The 18,407-nt window shown below is 37.5% G+C and overlaps 1 protein-coding gene and 1 non-coding gene across 2 annotated transcripts in view; both read right to left on the bottom strand.

Moving 5' to 3' along the window:
* Positions 1-18,407, bottom strand: part of SVEP1 (sushi, von Willebrand factor type A, EGF and pentraxin domain containing 1) — a 227,539-nt gene that overhangs the window by 177,715 nt on the left and 31,417 nt on the right. Inside the window, exons 2-3 of the mRNA XM_015117116.3 lie at positions 16,992-17,247; positions 13,274-13,450 (exon numbers count right to left, since the gene is read on the bottom strand). Coding sequence (XP_014972602.3) covers positions 13,274-13,450; positions 16,992-17,247 — 433 coding nt within the window. The remainder of the gene's footprint in view (positions 1-13,273; positions 13,451-16,991; positions 17,248-18,407) is intronic.
* LOC114672976 (U6 spliceosomal RNA) lies at positions 7,341-7,444 on the bottom strand. Its single transcript, XR_003723488.2, has one exon. It is a non-coding gene; the product is annotated as a U6 spliceosomal RNA (small nuclear RNA).

Genomic DNA, 18,407 nt, shown 5'->3' with positions numbered 1-18,407 from the left:
TTTTTTAAAAGAACTGTAATTCCAGTAGTGTTTTTCGAATCATATTTTAATGAACTAATCCAATCTGTTACTATAGAACAGGGCTGGGTTTTTTTGGTTTGTTTGTTTATTGTTTTGTTTTGTTTTGTTTTTTGAGATGGAGTCTCACTCTGTCACCCAGGCTGGAGTGCAGTGGCGCCATCTCGGCTCACTGCAAGCTCCGCCTCCCAGGTTCAAACCATTCTCTCGTCTCAGCCTCCCGAGTAGCTGGGACTACAGGCGACTGCCACCATGCCTGGCTAATTTTGTTTTTGCATTTTTAGTAGATATGGGGTTTCACTGTGTTAGCCAGGATGGTCTCGATCTCCTGATCTCGTGATCCACCTGCCTCGGCCTCCCAAAGTGCTGGGATTACAGGTGTAAGCCACTGCGCCTGGCCAGAACAGGGTTTCTTAACCTAGTATTATTGATGTTTGTAGCTTATCCGGACAGTGTGGGGCATTGTAGGATGTCTAGCAGCATCCCTGGCTGCTATCCATTGGATAATAGTAGCTCTTTTCAGCTATGACATCAAAAATTTCCTCCAGACATTGCCAAATGTCCCCTGGGGAGGGGGAAAAATTGTTTCCTGTAGAGCAACAGTCCCCACCCTCTTTGGTACCAGGGGCTGGTTTCACGGAAGATAATTTTTCCACTGACTAGGGTACAGGATGGTTTCAGAATGAAACTGTTCCACTTCAGATCATTTGGCATTAGATTCTTATAAGAAGCATGCAAACTAGATGTCTCACACGTGCAGTTCACAATAGGGTTCACTCTCCTATGAGAATCTAATGCTGCCACTGATCCGACAGGAGGCAGAGCTCAGGCGGTAAGGTTTACTCACCTGCCGCTCACCTCCTGCTATGCAGCCCTGTTCCTAACAGGTCACAGATCAGTACCAGTCCATGGCCCAGAGGTTGGGAATTCCTGCTGTAGAGAACTACCACTGATGGAGCACAGTAATTTATGCCAATCAGCACTTACTCTATGCCTGGCAATTTAGCAAGCTTTTATTCACATCTTATTTAATGTTCCTCATGAGCCTACTATTAATAATAATACTAATAGTAATAAAACTATTAATAATAGTAGGCTCATGAGGAACACTATATAGACTAGGAAACTCATGTCATAGAGATCAAAAACTTCCCAGAAAAATACAGTAGGTGACAGAATCAGGATTCATGCCATTAACTGGTATCAATAACTATATATGATATGAGCACACAGTTGCATAATGACTGAATCATTCACAAACCACATGAAAGGGAACTGAACATCCTTGAATTTTAGTATCCTCAAACCAATCTATTGTGGATACCTGGGGTTACTCTCTCTCTCTGTGTGTGTGTGTGTGTGTGTGTGTATGTGTGTGTGTGTGTCTGTGTGTGTATTTTGGCACCACTAGCACTTAGCACACTATAAGGCAGACCATGTTTTCAATGAGTTCGGAATGATGGGCAATTTGAACAAGCATAGCCTGATTTCCTCTAGCTTGGGCTATCATTTTCAAATCGCTAACACTGCCTATCATCCAAACTTGGCTAATCATGTAACATTTAGTGAACAACAACCCCATGCAGGCCCTGTGGAACCAAACACTGGGAATACTAAACTACAATTTAGAAGCAACTGTTTATTAAAAATATAACCTGGAAATAGCAGCAAAATACTTCCGGATCATTTCTTTGATGGATAATGACTGAGCAATGAGTGCTATGGATGAATTGCAAGTAACAGCATGAACTCTGGGGTCAGAGATCTGGGTCTGCAGGCTAACTCTTCCACTTTTTTAAACTTTTACTTTAGATTCAGGGGTACATGTGCAAGTTTGTTATATAGGTAAATTCATGTCGTGGGGGTTTATTATACAAATTATTTCATCACCCAGGTACTGAGCCTAGTACCCAATAGTTATTTTTTCTGATCCTCTCCTTCCCCCTACCCTCCACCCTCAAGTAGGCCCCAGTATCTATTGTTTCCTTCTTTGTCTTCATGACTTCTCATCATTTAGCTCCCACTTATAAGTAAGAACATGTGGCGTTTGCTTTTCTGTTCCTGCATTAGTTTGCTCAGGATAATGGCTTCCAACTCCACCTATGTTCCTGCAAAGGACATGATCTCATTCCTTTTATGGCTGCATAGTATTCCATGGTGTACATGCACCACATTTTCTTTATCCAGTCTGTCATTGATGGGCATTTAGGTTAACTCCACGTTGTTGTTATTTTGAATAGTGCTGCAATAAACATTTGCATGCATGTGTCTTTATGGTAGACTGATTTATATTCCATTGGGTATGTACCCAGTAACAGGATTGCTGGGTCCAGTGGTAGTTCTATTTTTAGCTCTTTGAGGAATCATCACACTGCTTTCCACAATGGTTGAACTAATTTACATTCCCACCCCCAGTGTGTAAGTGTTCCCTTTTCTCAGTAATCTCATCAGTATCTGTTGTTTTTGACTTTTTAATAATAGCTATTCTGACTGTTATGAGGTAATATCTCATTGTGGTTCTGATTTGCATTTCACTAATGATCTGTGGTATTCAGCATTTTTTCATATGCTCATTGGCTGCATGTATGCCTTTGAAAAGTGTCTGTTCATGTCTTTTGCCCATGTTTTAATGGGGTTGCTTTTTTTCTTGTAAATGTATTTGTAAAAGTTCCTTATAGGTGCTGGATAGTAGGCCTTTGTCACATGCAGCATTTGCAAATATTTTCTCCCATCCTGTAGGCTGTCTATTTACTCTGTTGATAGTTTCCTTTGCTGTGCAGAAGCTCTTAAGTTTTATTAGATTCCATTTGACAGTTTTTGCTTTTGTTGAAATTGCTTTTGGTGTCTTTGTCATGAAACCCTTGCCCATTCCTATGTCTGGAATGGTATTGCTTAGGTTGTCTTCCAGGGTTTTTACAGTTTTGGGTTTTACATTTAAGTCTTTAATCTTTCTTGAGTTGAATTTTGTATATAGTGTAAGAAAGGGGTTCAGTTTCAGTCTTCTGCATATGGCTAGAAAATTATCCCAGCATAATTTATTGAGAAGGAAGTCCTTTCCCCATATCTTGTTTTTGTTCATTTTGTCAAAGATCAGATTGTTGTGGGTGTGTGACCTTATTTCTGGGCTCTTTATTCTGTTCCATTGGTCTATGTGTTTGCTTTTGTACCAGTACTATGCTATTTTGGTCACTGTAGCCTCATAGTATAGTTTCAAGTTGGGTAACATGATGCCTCCACCTTTTTTCTTTTTTCTTAGGATTGTCTTTGCTATTCTGGATCCTTTTTGGTTCCGTATGAATTTAAAATTGTATTTTCTAGTTCTGTGAAGAATGTTATTGGTAGTTTGATAGGAAAAGGATTGAATCTGTAAATTGCTTCGGGAGGTATGGCCATAGTAATAATACTGATTCTTCCTATCTATGAGCATGTAATGTTTTCCCATTTGTTTGTGTCATCTCTGATTTCTTTGAGCAGTGTGTTGTCATTCTCATTGTAGAGATCTTTCACCTCCCTGGTTAGCCGTATTCCTAGGTATTTTATTCTTTTTGTGGCAATTGTGAAATTACATTCCTGATTTTTGTACATTGATTTTGTATTCTGAAACTTTGCTGGAGTTGTTTATCAGCTGAATGAGTTTTTGGGCAGAGACTATAGGATTTTCTAGATATAGAATCATGACATCTGCAAATAGAGATAGTTTGACTTCCTCTCTTCCTATTTGGATGCTCTTTATTTCTTTCTGTTGCCTGAACGCTCTGGTCAGGACTTCCAATACTATGTTTAATAGGAGTGGTGAGAGAAAGCATCCTTGTCTTAAGCCAGTTTTCAAGTATTTTCCCCATTCAGTATGATGCTGGCTGTGGATATATCATAGATGGCTCTTATTACTTTGAGGTATGCTTCTTCAATACCAAGTTCATTAAGAGTTTTTAACATGAAGGAATGTTGAATTTCATCAAAAGCCTTTTCTGCATCTATTGAGATAATCATGTGGTTTTTGTCTTTAATTCTGTTTATGTGATGAGTAACATTTATTGATTTGCTTTTGTTGAACCAAACTTGCATCCCAGGGATGAAGCCTACTTGGTCACAGTGAATTCTACCTCTTTATAGTTGAATGACATTAGAAAAACTACTTAAATTATTCAAAACTGTTTCCTCTTCTGCAAATGAGAAATGCATGTAAGGCAAAGACTTCGCAAGTGGCATGTGAATGTTACATGCATCATTTTAAAAGAACCAATTTCCAGAACCTCAACATAAATATATAACTAAATTAGTATGCTGGAGAAAGTATCTATGACACCTTTTCACAATTGCCTGTCTTTCACTTTTCAAAATAAATGTGTACTTCTCACCCCTTCAAATCTTACTAGATTACATTGCCCCGAGGTAAAAAATCTTCATCATGATTCAAAATCTAGACATTTGGAAACCCTTCTTTAATCAAGAAATAATAAGCAGGGTCTTTCTTTAAGAAGCTTTTCTTAACTACAGGCACTGTTTTACAGCATATCTCCAGAACTTATTCATCTTGCATGACTAAAACTAACAGATAGTCATTTAACAAGTCCTAGTAAAGTATTTTTGGAGGGCATCCCAGAAATTGAGAAAGTGAATGATTGTAATGATTGTGTAACAACTCCTTGTGCATGTCCAAATGTTTCAAATACTTCAATTTCAATAAAGATGTAAAGGACCTAAGGGACTTGTAAGCTAATAAATCATTTACAATACTTTTTTGACGATAGATAACTGATGTTATTTTTGGCATGCAATGCAGGAGGAACTCCAAGAATTGAGTGACATCAATTTAATACAACTTATTCAAGTCCCATGTACATACTCATATGAAGAAGGTTTTCAGCACTAAAATCCATAAAAGTGAAAAAAGGAAACAAAATTGATGTTGTATGCTCTCTTAACCTAACAATGAATAATACAAATCCATGGATATATGAACTAATTAACAATGCATCTTATTAAGAGATGAATTTTCAACAGTATTTTTATGTGTAAGAAAGCATCAAAATGTATAACATGCATGACAAATTATAGACAAATAGCAATTGTGATAATAACTCAGTCTAGTAGCAACTTTGGTCACAGAACATTTAAAAATTAATTTCAATTTTTATCCACAATTTTTTTAGTGGAAAAGTACAATTCTGTGATCAACAGAAGGCTTTGGAAAAAAATATATTGCATTAGAATAGAATCATGTAGTGGAAGCAGAATAGAAGAGGACTAAAATAAGAAGCCACCAAAATTTCTGTAATGAAAAAGGTGCTTGTTAACAAATGGATACTAAAAACATTTGCGATAATATTTAGATTTTAGTGGGTATATTTGAAACTGATACAATGATTTTATTTTAAAATGTCAATACAGTATTATGAATTACCATCTTTTAAAGTCTTGACAAAACAATTTAGATAGCCATTTAAAAATCAACGAGGGATTCGTAAATTTTCCTTTTTTTTTTTTTTTTTAGGGGTTAAATGAGCAACAGTGTTTGAAGATCATGATTCAGTTAGTAGATGTTAAATGTTTTCCCTTTGTTCACATATCATTTGTATTGGAGAGAGTATCTTATAATAGGGCTAGGGAAAGGAAGAAAAGAAAGATAAGATCTTATAACAATAAGCAGATATTGATCACAATCCTTATCTTGAGAATTATTGGCTACTGTCTACATTTTTTGAGTGTTTCTAAGGAACACAACACACTGACTTTGGGGGTTTGTGATGCTTCACACCAGTAGTCTAATTTTATGTGTGTTACAATCATGATAGACTGGAAAATGCACTATCAGGGCTGAATACCTATCTCATTCAAAAGAAAATGGAACAAACTAGCCTAATTTAGGCAACAGTTACAAATTCTCCAGCTTAAGTTGATGGAACCAGTGTCAACATGCTAGCAATATTCCTTCATAAAAAGCAAATGGGAATACATTGTACAAATTCCTTATACCTTACAAATCCATTATTACGTACCACTGAGGATATTTTGGGGGGAAAATCAGCCAAACTCTGCTTACAGAACAAGATTTCCAAATGTTTTGGTTTTCATTCAAGAATTTCTAGAGCTCATTGTCCTCTCTCTTTCCAAATAAATGATATAATATTTACACAGGAAAATGTGTGTATGTGTGCAGGGTAGGGGTGGGGATTTGTGTGCATATATTTACATGTATAATAAGATACTCCCAAATAAATATTCCAGTGTTTCTATTTCGAAAGTGTTTCCTCCTTGTATGAAAATAACATAGCTGGAGCTTTGGCTCAAGTTATCTGGCCCTCAGCCTTGGCCTCTATCCAGCTATAATGTTCAATCTGCCAATCATGCCTAACTCATTGAAATATAGTCAATCTCTGCAAAAGAGCACTGTCCTCAAGATGCCTGTTGTCTCTATACTTTGTGTCTCTCAAATTCCTCCGGGGAAATTCAGAAATCCAAGCAACTGCTTGGATTTACAAGAGTTCACCGACTACTCTCAATGTGATTTGATGATCTGTGCATCTTAAAATGACTAATCTAGGAAAGCAACCACATGGTTTATTTGATTTGTTGTTAGCAAAGGTTAATCAAATGTAAATATTTTGGTTTTAAATAAATTAAAAGCATTTTTAAAATTTCTTACCTAGCACCTTTGTGCTAGGAATTTTGTGGTGCTCAAGGCAAATGTGAAAATCTTGCAATTGCCTAAGATTTCAGTAATGAGTTCTGTTCCATTTAAAATTCGGATATTAAAGTTTGCTTCTTACTGACATCCTTTTTCTTGAGCACTTACTTATTACGGGCTCTGAAGACAAGCAGTGGGGACACCAAATGAATTAGAAAGTCACTGCCTGTTAGCAACATTTATGAAGTAGGAACAAAGACAATAGCTAGGTGTGATGGGAAAGGGAGCCAGAAAAAGCATGAAGAAAGATCCAAGGAATGAAATAGCGTAAGAGCTGCAGAAAACTAGAACAAGTTCAAGCTCTCAGCTCAAAGAATAAAGGAGAGATCAAGTCATGCAAAGCCTTTATACCATGCAAAGGAGCCTGAACTTTATTGTATGAGTGGGTCATAATTCAGAAACATTAAATAGAGTACAGTATGACCAGATTTAAATTTTATATAACTCATTCTGTTCTTTTCTTTCTGAGTATTATGTTGAACAATATGAAGATGCTACTTTGAAAGTTTAAAATGATCAAATATTGATAATAAATATTGATGATATTATAAGGGACAAACTAATACTTAACAGATTTTGAAAGTATATATATATTTAAATATACATATAAACGTATTTAAATTTAAATACATATTTAAATAAAAAATGCTTCATGAATTTGCTAGTCACCCTTGCAAGAGGGGCCATGCTAATTTTCCCTGTATCATGCCAATTTTAGCATATCTGCTGCCAATGCAAGCATAAAAATTATATTCTTAATTGTGAGTCTGTTTGTTAAATTTCTATCCCTATGGTTAGACTACAGATTGTGCAGCCAGAAAACTCGAGCTCATATCCCAGCTTTATTAGCTGTATGACCCCTGGACAAATTGCTTAAGTTCTCAGACTTTTAGTTACCTTACCTATAAATGAAAAAATACTCCAGAGAGTTATTGTAAAGATTATGTGAGTTAATATAATCAATGCTTAGAAAACTGTCTGGCATATAGTAAGCACTATTTAATATTAGCTACTACTATTATTAATATCAGTTATTGCTATCATCATCATCATCCTCATCCTCAGTATCCAAATGCCTAGGTGAAAGATAAAGGATGAAGAAAGTCATACTAGTAACAGAAGTAGAAATGTAAGTAACACCTTCTTTTCATTAGATCCACAGTTTTGCAATACTATTCCCTTAGCTGAAGTTTAATAACTAAACCCAGAATAATATTTTCTCCATCCTCTAAATCTAATTATGTGGTGTTAAAATACCAGACCTGCATTCCTGAATCATCCAAAATATTTGCAGTAAATGAAACTGAGTTATGTACGGTTTTCTTTTTAAAGAAAACACAGCAAAATACCAACACTTTTGTAAAACATTGATTGATTTACCACAAGAAAAGTATTGATATCCAGTATTCCTGTTTTTCTCCATTTCTGGTTTCTTAAGGAGTAATGTAACATCAAGATAAAAGAACAAGAACGACAAGACCACCAGATAAAAGCACATGATTAATCTGAAACTAATTCATTGAAGTTTTGAGTCAAGAGAAATTATAAACCAGTTCAAATATATCATGTATTATAAAACCGAACTCTTTGACAGACTATTACTTGTCAGTGATTTCTAACAAGTACCTGTAACAAGGACTTGTATTCAAGTTAAGATTTTCATGACATGGAACAGATCTACAATTATTATAATCTTTTTTGTGCATCAGGATCTTCTCCATGAAGTAGCTGCTAACTGTGACAGTGGCATTCATTTCAAGGGAAGCCACTGCCTCGGCCACAGATTTGAGAGGTCATTATTAGAAGACAAAGTTAACCCAGACCACCAATCTCCCAGAACAATGAGAAAGAAAGAGAAGACCACAGTAATATCATGATGGTCAGCTTTCTTTGGTCTCAAGGGTACCCTGTGAGATAGCCTTGGCCTGGAAATTGAGAGACTTTAATTCTACTTCAGCTCTGTCACAAATTTACTATATGATGATGGGATGGGATTTCCTCATCTTTCGAACGAATGATGGGAAAAAACCCTTATGGCCATTTCTAATATTCTACTTGTCCATGAAACTAACAAATATAACTCGTCTCAGCATCTGTCCTTATCCTAATCAAGGCAAATAACCTCTACTTTTTGTCTTAATTTATTATTATTTTTTAAACTTGTCATTGACTTGAAGCTTAATAACGTCTGCTTTCTTCAACATTCTATGGCACATTATTCCTCTGCTTTCTCCCATCTAATATTCTTGCTTTTCACTGGATACTCATCAGATTAAAAGTGTATTCCACCTTTAGCAGGTGCAAGAGCTCTTTGCTAGGTGCAAGGCCTGTGCACCAGTATGCACTGATGAATGCATAGCATAATACTCCTAGTCTAGCCTATAACAGAATTCATAAGATACATGGTTGTCACTTACTTCATACTTGAAGTAATTATCTTAATGCTCATTCTTTAGCTTTCTCATGACATTTATATTATCTCAAAATAATGGTTAATAATAAAATCCACCCCTGGTTGAGAATTGATATGCTACATACCATCCTATGTATTCTAAGTATATTCTCTATTAACCCAACCAGTTTTGCATACACATACACACATGCAATCTATATACATATCTACATATATCTATATACATAGATACCTACATATTACATTGACATATATCTATGTCCATAGACATGCATATATATGCATGTATACATGTACAAAATTATACTATAATTTAAGCCCATTTTACAGAAAAACTCAGAACAGAAGAAATTAAGTTGCTCATAGCCATGTGGTTTGTAATTGGCAGAGGCTGAATTTAAGCCAGCTCTGTCTGTGTTGTGAAACATTTTGAACACAGTTCAGTGTCTGTTGTCTCTGAGAAGCAATGTATATAAGATGTTATTTTCAAACATGGGGGAAAACAGCAGTGTGATATCTTGAAAATAATATAGGACTTAGAGAAAAGTGTCTGGGGTTCTTCCCGGGGTTCTGCTGATGGTTGGATGTGTTATCTTGAGCAACATACTCATCTTTCCTGAGGCCTCAATTTCCTCTTGTAGAATGAGGGGTTTAGAGCAGATAATCTCTAGGGTTACTTCTGGATCTAAAAAGGAATGATTTCCTTCTGAAAGGCATTGTTTCTGCAATGAGGATAAATACTCAGAATTCCAACTATTCAGAATGAAATTTAACGTCCTCTCCTTAAGTAATAAAACAGCTATGGTCTAGTCATCCTTCAGATCTCAGCTGTCTAATTTGAAATTTCTGTGTCATCTGTTCTTCATACTATGGGCATTTTAAAATAAAATTTAATAACACATAACATTATTAGCAATTACAAACTGATTTTTGCAGTAGACTGTAAGTCCCAAGAAGGGAGTGACCATATCTGTCTCCTCACTATTAAATACCTACCTCATGCCTAGCAGCAGACTTGGTGTAGAGAACATCCTCATCATTTATTTACCAAATGGATTTTAAAGGGGCTCGCTGCTTCCAGGTTTTTGGTCCTGGATGACGTATAGCTAAGATTTCTTTCTGCCTTTCTGAAAGGAGAGTCTGGTCATGAGTCCTTCATGCCATAGGAATGATATAATTTCTTTTCTCTTAGCTCCTACTATTCCAGAGAAGCCAGTGATCAGTACTGCCTCCTACAGCTACACAAAGACACAGGCACCTCTTGGAGTTCCAGTTCCACTTTTCCTAATCTCTTAGAAATATTGAAGATGACCGTATGAAAATTTGTGTTGATGCAACTCTATATAATTTAAATCTTGTATGTAAGAAAGCATCACTGAGTATCAGTAAGCTAAGGCTTACTAATTTAAGGGCAGGGATGGATAAACTAATCCTTATGTGCCTGGTGTTCTTGGCTAGAACCAACAGCAGAAGTGCTCCAATCCCCTCTACTGATGCACTAATGACAGGCCCACCCAACTACATACATTTCACGGACTGCTGCGCCTTTCATCCTGTAATGTGTTACTGGTAGTAGACAAGGCTACTTGGGTAACTGGGGGCAGTGGTTTTGTGAACTGCCCCTTCTTTCTTCCTGCTGCTTGTCCCCTGGGATGCAAAGTTCTAGTGCTGTGGAACAGCAAGAGACACAGCACAGAGTGGCTGAGGCTGTAGGCAGCCACAGGCCAGTGGCTGGCTGGCAAGGAGTAGTTCAGTCTAGGACCACACGGAAAGCAGACATGCTGACTACAGCATCCAGCAAGGAAAATGAGCTCTTCTGCCTGGGTTTGGTGGGCTAGGATGGGGGAGTAAGGAAGGGGGGTTGGAGAGAGTGCCAAGCTGGGCTGTTGATGAGAGTGTGGGAAGATTCAAAGGGAAGGAAAAACAAGGGGAGGCACTTTGCCAACTCAGAGGCAGTTGAGCTGATCCCCTCCCAACCCCCCACCCTTTTTCTGCTTAAGTGAGAAGTCCTGCTGGGTGGGGTGGGAGCAGGGCCAAGAAAGGAGTGATTCTGCTGGGTGAGCATGGATGGTTGGACCCAGGAAGGAGGTTTCTGCCAGCTGGGATCAAGGCCAGAGGAAGCAAGAAAAATTAAGGGAAAGGAGATGAGAGGCAACAAGAATAAAAAAGAGTAAAAGAAAGACACAAGAGGAAATGTCCCAAGGGAAGAGGGAAAGAAGAAGGAAAAAAGAAAGGAGAAAAGAAGAGAGAACCTTTCAGACAGAGAAACTCATTTCTGTGTGGAGAGCAGACCCATCTACAAAATGCCAGAATAAAATAATGTTCACATGAAACAAGCAATGAATGACCACATGGTACAAAGTACAGGAAACCTAGCTTTCCTAAATTTTCCTTGTGGGTGTTAATTTCCATGGGAATACAGTTTTCCTAAACAGCAAATCATGAAAGAACTGCAAACTATAAACAAAAGTTGCTCTTTAGGTAAAAAAAAGATCCAACAAATGCTATTCAACACAGAAAAACTATGTACTACTTCAAAATATTAGATTTTCTTAAAATATAATGTAGAGCACAAGATTCCTAAGTTTCCCTTCTTGCCTCTCTAATAAGATATAAAAATATAAAGATCTTCTTATAAGAAAACCTAGAGAGGGAATGTCAATGAAGTAAATCCCATTCATTATTATTTTTTAATTGATGTATAATAACTATCCATATGCATAGGATACAGTACATTTTAAAAATATGTATATAATGTGTAATGGTCATATTATGACAATGACCATATCTGTCACCTCAATTATCATTTCTTTGTGTTGGGAACATTCGAAATCCTCTCTTCTAGCTATTTGAAGATGTACAATAAATTATTGTTAACTATAGTCACCCTACAGTGTTACAGAACATTATAACTTATTTCTCCTATCTAGTAGTAATTTTGTATCTTTTACCCAACGTCTCTCCATCCCCCATACCTCCTACCATTCCCAGCCTCTAGTAAGCACTCTTTTCTTTTCTACTTCTGTGAGATCAACTGTTAAAAATTTCCACATATGAGTGAGAACATGTGGTATTTGTCTTTCTGTACCTGACTTATTTCACTTAACCACTCCAGACTCATCCATGTTGCCAAGAATGACAGGATTTCATTCTTTTTTTATGGCTGAGTAGTCTTCCATTGTGTATACAGACCACATTGTCTTTATCTGTTCTTCCATTGAATAGACCCTGAGGTTGATGTCGTATCTTGGCTATTGTGAATAGTGGCACAAGAAACATGGATGTGCAGATGTCTCTTTGACATACTGATTTCCTTTCCTTTGAATATCTGCCCAGTAGTGGGATTGCTGGATCATATGGTAGTTCTCTTTTTAATTTTTTGAGGAACCTCCATATTGTTTTCCATAATGGCTATGCTAATTCACATTCCCACCAACAGTGTTTAAGAGTTCCTCTTTCTCTCCATCCTTGCCATCATTTGTAATTTTCTGTCTTTTTGATAATAGCCATTCCAATTCCATTTTGAAGTGATGGCAGTTTTAGAACTTTCTGATGCACTTTGGTGGAGGCTCCTGAAGAGTTTAAAAAGCCATCAAGTGAATGATGCATTTTTTTGTGTGTGACAATCTTGCCAGTTACATGTGGCATGGTGGCAAGAATTCCACTGGTTTTGATCTCATAGAGACACTGAGGCATATTTTGGTTTATGTGCCTAGAGGACAGATTTGGCTGTTTTATTAGACTAATTACAAAGACTTCAAATCTTTCTCCTCCCAGTTCTGAACCTAGGCTTCAAGGGGCCTTACAAGCCTCCATTCTTCTTCTTGGAACCCTGCCGTCCCCACCTGAACAAGCCTGGGCTAGTCTGATGGAGCATAAAGGACAGCCTTGTTGTCCTAGACAAAGCCATTTTAGATCAGACTATTGTCAGACACCCAAACACATAAGAGAATCCAGCTGAGATCAGCCAGCAGCCTACTCACCTCACCACTGACAGCAAATAAATGAGTCAGCACAGCTGAAGCCCCAAGAGCTGCCCCACTGACCCCACACACTTATGAGCAATAACAAGCATGTATTCCTTACAGCCATTGCATTTTAGAATCGTTTGTCACACAGCAACAGACACTGTTATACATAGATTGGAGACTCACCTGTGCATTCATACTGCAGACCTTTCCCGTAATACCCCTTTTCACAGATGCACTCAAAATGGCCTGTGTGTGTCCCACACTTGCAGCTTGCCATTCGGTCACAGCAGTCCTTGCCTTCGTCACAAAGATATGAGCAGTGGACCATGTCATCTTGAATAAAACTCCCAGAAGGTAAATCTACAAATAACATGACAGAGGGCGATAAAAAAATGCGTCACAGTTGAATGTTACATTCTCTAGTCATTAAAATTTAAGTGCAAGCTGGAGAAAATATCTTTCCATATCCGTCTAATTCCCAACTGCTTCCTGCTCCCACCCAAATATGAATGTGTGTTATTTCTACTAGCGCACTCTGGGAATTCATTGCAGCCAGTTAAGTTATTCCAGTCTGGGACCTCATCATAAGTTCTCAAGGCCATGCAGGGTCAGGCAGAAATTAAGTACTTTAGTGAGGAATCTCCAGATGCTGCAGGAAGCAGTGCAGTCAGTTCTGCAGGTCATTCCCCCGGCTTCCAAAGCAGCAGCATTCCACTGCCTCTGGGTGAGGTCAGGCCCCAGCAACCAGATTCCCCAAATCCTTGTTCCAATGAGAAACAAAGCCACCATCCTGATCACTGCACAAAGATGTTAATTGTGAGCCACCAACTTCGGAATAAACACCATCACTTCTATGGTATTTGAGTAGGTAAATAAAGACCATTCTTATTACTTGAGCTGTGCTCTGAAGTGAGGCATCCTGGAAATGCAATAACTCAGGCAGACCTGTTTAGAAAGTGACTCGACAGGGTGGGGTAAGGTTGAATATGATTGACCCAGAATGGATGGCCTAAAATCAGACAAACAGTATGTCCTTTATCCTTTTCAAGAAGTTTGAAAGTTGTAGACTAAATTCCAATACTAGGTCCATGGGGCTCTAAGCCCAGATATGATGGGCTCATAGTAGGAATTTAAGTGAAGTTCTAGCAAGACACATGGGCTGCAATTGGACACCTGGGAAGGAGATTGGTGGTAAACTCAAATATAGAACATCTGTCTCATCTAGATAGGGGCAAAGCAAAGGGAAGACTACAGCCCCAACGGAAAGAACCCAGCGCAACCAGGTACCCTGGTGAGCTCCTTCAAATAGACTGTGGTGTAGGTAAAAGATCTGTAACACAGGCCCCCAGGACTTAGCTCTGAGACACTGGACTACAGGTTTCTTTGGCAGTAAAGCAAGTCAGGGAGCAAGGAAAACCTAGTTGTCCAACCTAGGTAACATAGTGAGACCCTGTCTCTACAAAAACAATAACAATTAAAAAAAAAATTAGCTGGGCATGGTGGTACACGCCTGTTGTCCCAGATACTTGGAAGACTGAGGTGGAGGATCCCTTGAGCCTGGGAGGTGGAGGCTGCAGTGAGCTGTGATCACACCACTGCACTACAGCCTGTGTGACAGAATGAGACCCTGTCTCAAAAAGGGTGAGAAGAAGAGAAAAACATAGCTGTCAAGACTAGTGTACTAGTATTCAGGTCTGAAAGGGAGATAAGTGGAGGAGGTACAAACGGGGAAAGTTATTATTCTATAACCTATGTCTATTGAGAATGGCCAGAAACATGAACAGTAGTGAAACCCAAAGTGGATCCATCAAAATTGAAAGTAGCTACAGAGAACACAGAGGCAGGGGAAACGAGGCTCATTTCCTTTCATCTGATCATGTGTTTCCAGTAAAAACAGGGTTTTACTTACTAAACCTAGAAACTCAACTAAAGTATTACACATTTTAGATATTAGTTTAGTGTAATAAATGTGGTGTCTTCTAAAACCTTATTGCATTATGGCAACCAAAACCCTTTCGTTGTTGACCCTAGTTTTCTGGGTCAACTTCCATCAGGACAGAAGTCCCCAGTCCTAGAAGACAGAGGGACGACAGGAGTTGAAATTTATTGATAGCACTCATAATTTTATAATCCCATCTGGCAACACCCACTATCTCCAACTGCAACCCCCCTGTTTTCCCACTTAACATATCACTTTCCTTGGAGAAAAGGAGAAACAAAGGTAGTCAGTTACTGAACTTCTTCCGTGTGCTAGATACTATATTGGTGATGTTGTAAATATTTTATTTAATCCTCCTGAAAACCTCTGTGATACATATAATAATATTTTCCATTCTTAATGGAGAGAAAAATTGAAGTTCATAGTTGTTAAATAAATTGCCTAGGGTAATTAATAACAAATAATAATTTATGTTAAGAAATAATAAATATCAGTAATAGTAGACAGTTTATTGAGTGCTGAGTATAATAAGCCATCAGGAACTTTCTCATCACTTTATATGTATTAACCCATTTAATCCTTGTAATAATTCTATGAAGTAGGTACTATTCTCATTTCCTATTCTATTTACAAGAAACCTAAGGAATATAAAAGATAAATGATACGTAAAAACAAAACAAACAAAAAAACAAAAAAACTCAGCTAGTAGGTAACAAAATTGGGATTTAAATCCAGACATTCTGGATTTTTAAGGCTTAGTTGTTAAAAATTAGATTTCATTAAGTTGCAGGCCCAGAACTTAAATCTAAACCTGTTTAAACCCAAATCCATACTTTATTTCCCATACTCAGTTTCTTGCTGCTTCTAAGCCCTGTCCTAAGTCCTTGCTCACTTCACTAAAATCCTAGCCTCCAAAAACTTTGGCTAGCATCATCCCTCAGAGAGATCAATCTTTTTTGCTTTAAGCATGGTGGCTCATGTCTATAATTCTAGCACTTTGGGAGGCCCAGGTGGGAGAACTGCTTGAGCCCAGGAGTTTGAGACCAGCCTGAGCAACATAGCAAGACACCATCTTTATTACTTTTTTTTTAAAAAGAAACTCCAGTAGAGCTAACCTACCTATTATGAACATCACTAATTTCCTAGAACTCATGTTGCCATGGTTTTCCCCTCAAACCGATTCTTTAACACGGATACCTGCAAGGATCAAGCCTAATTTGCCACATCACTTTAATCTGAGGCTAGATTTTCTGTGATCTCTTCCTAGTCTGTGTTTTCTTCTCCTAGCTCACTAAGACATAAACCTATATTCTAATAGGAAGTTTAGCTTAAATTACATAGCTAACTTAATATAATGTATAATTATGATATAATTGATAAATTAAAATTTATAATTAAATTATGAGTGATGCACAAAAAGCTCTAATAATGATGCATTTGCTGATTTTCTTCCCTTTTAGGGTTAATGCTCTTAAGTTTTTACATAAGCATATTTATCTTCAAATTGTCAGGGCAAGAAGTACGTGTTAAGTATTTATTGTTCCTATATCTTCATGTGTATTTCTGGAAACATTCTGGTGAGTTTCACTGAGCATGTCTCTGAATGTTTACTTCCTCTGTCCAGATAACTGTAAAGAGATCTAAGTCAAGGCTTCCCACTCTGTGTGTGGCCTCAAAACACACCTAAATTATTCCATTGATTCTAAGGTGGGAGCATATGGATATTTTAGTGAAAACACATAACAGCTGCTAAGAAAAAAACAAAAGGACCTCTCTTGTTGCAGGGTCAGAATGTTATCTCTGTGAAGTTTAGCACATTTCATGATGCCCAAAGGACACATGGGCATCATATTCAGCAAAGACCTTGTGAGGGTTTGATATTACCCTCCTGTGGGTTTCAAGCAGTGAGGGAAGAAAACCTCATTTAAAAGTACCTTTGTGATGCCATTAGGTTTCCATTACCTTCATGCAATGCTCGGCGAGCTAAAGCCTCAAATTCTTCAAAACTGTGTAGCAGGTAACAGTGCTCCTCCTTTGGGGCGGAAGCCATGTCATTCAGCTCTCGAATGTTCCCTTGCCATATGCCAAAAGTGAAGATCTCCACTCCTGAATCTCGCAGTGATGCCGCAATTGGTCTAGGGTCTCCCCCATTGGAATATCCATCAGTAATGAGAAATACAACTTTTGTTGAGTTTTCTCTAGCATGAAGAAGAATTTGCTGTAATGAAATGGGGAAAGTTAGTATGAATTTGTACTGTCTTGCCCTACTGTGTGCTTCTCTTCTTATGTAAGGCAGTACTTGCAAAGATCGTCAGTATTTCACAGGCATGAGGGATGGAAGCCCTAGTCAGAGAGTAAAACAGAAATAGGCCCTGATGAGAGCCTACAATGGTCTTCTCACAGAGCCACAACAAACCTCAAAAGCATTTAAAAACTATCATCATCATCATCATCATTACTGCTGATGGAGCTTGCTAATGAAGTACAACAAACACTTATGGAATGAATTTTTAATCAATATTATCACTTAGTATTACATGATTTTTATTGATTCTCAGGCTCTCAAAATATGAACCAAATCTGAGTCCAAATTCCACAAATTATCTGTCTGTCTATCTATCTATCTATCTATCTATCTATCTATCTATCTATCTATCTATCTTTATCTATCTATCTGTATCCAAACCACTGCACAATCATATGCTAAAATCCTAAAGGGAAGGAAATTTAACAGAAGATGTCTTTTCCAGAGTCATTAATGGCTGACCTGTTTCCTATATTTGTTTTTCCACTGCTCCTCCAAAAAACGTAGAATTGATTCAATACTTCGTCTTTTTGGACCACCCAGTACTAGCATAAAAACAGCTAGTTTTGGTGGTATCCAGAAATACTGATTCACTAAATCTGACACTGGGACTTTATTATTTTAGGACAAGTGAATTCTGTTTTACAATGATATATGCTCTTCCTTCTCTACAGATAGAATTTTTAGAAAATGAAAACTTTTAAAAAGACATTTATGTATTGCCATTGATGCTTTGTAACACCAGACCATAAAGGCACAAGAACTCCAGTGGTGAATCTCGCATTTAATTCAATTTGCTGTTGTTGCTTTTCACTACAGATGGGTAGAAAAGATAAAGAAGCACCAGGGTATATTTTCTGGTAAGTTCTTAGAAAAAATTCCCGTTAAAAAATAAATTAATTTTTTAAAAAGAACTTAATGTTTATTAGGCAAGAATTCAATAAACACTGCATGTTTTTCAGAAGGTAGGCAGGAAGAGTGACAGTTGCATCCTACGTTGTGTTAAAGTGAAAAGGAGATACTGTGATTTTTTAAATGTTTGATACAATTCACTTTAGGGTGCAGACTCACTA

This window comes from Macaca mulatta, chromosome 15 (assembly GCF_049350105.2).
Source record: "Macaca mulatta isolate MMU2019108-1 chromosome 15, T2T-MMU8v2.0, whole genome shotgun sequence".
In the NCBI taxonomy this organism is placed as follows: Eukaryota; Metazoa; Chordata; class Mammalia; order Primates; family Cercopithecidae; genus Macaca; species Macaca mulatta.
The sequence above is the reverse complement of the archived record's forward strand: the minus strand, read 5'-3'. Positions and strand labels throughout refer to the sequence as shown.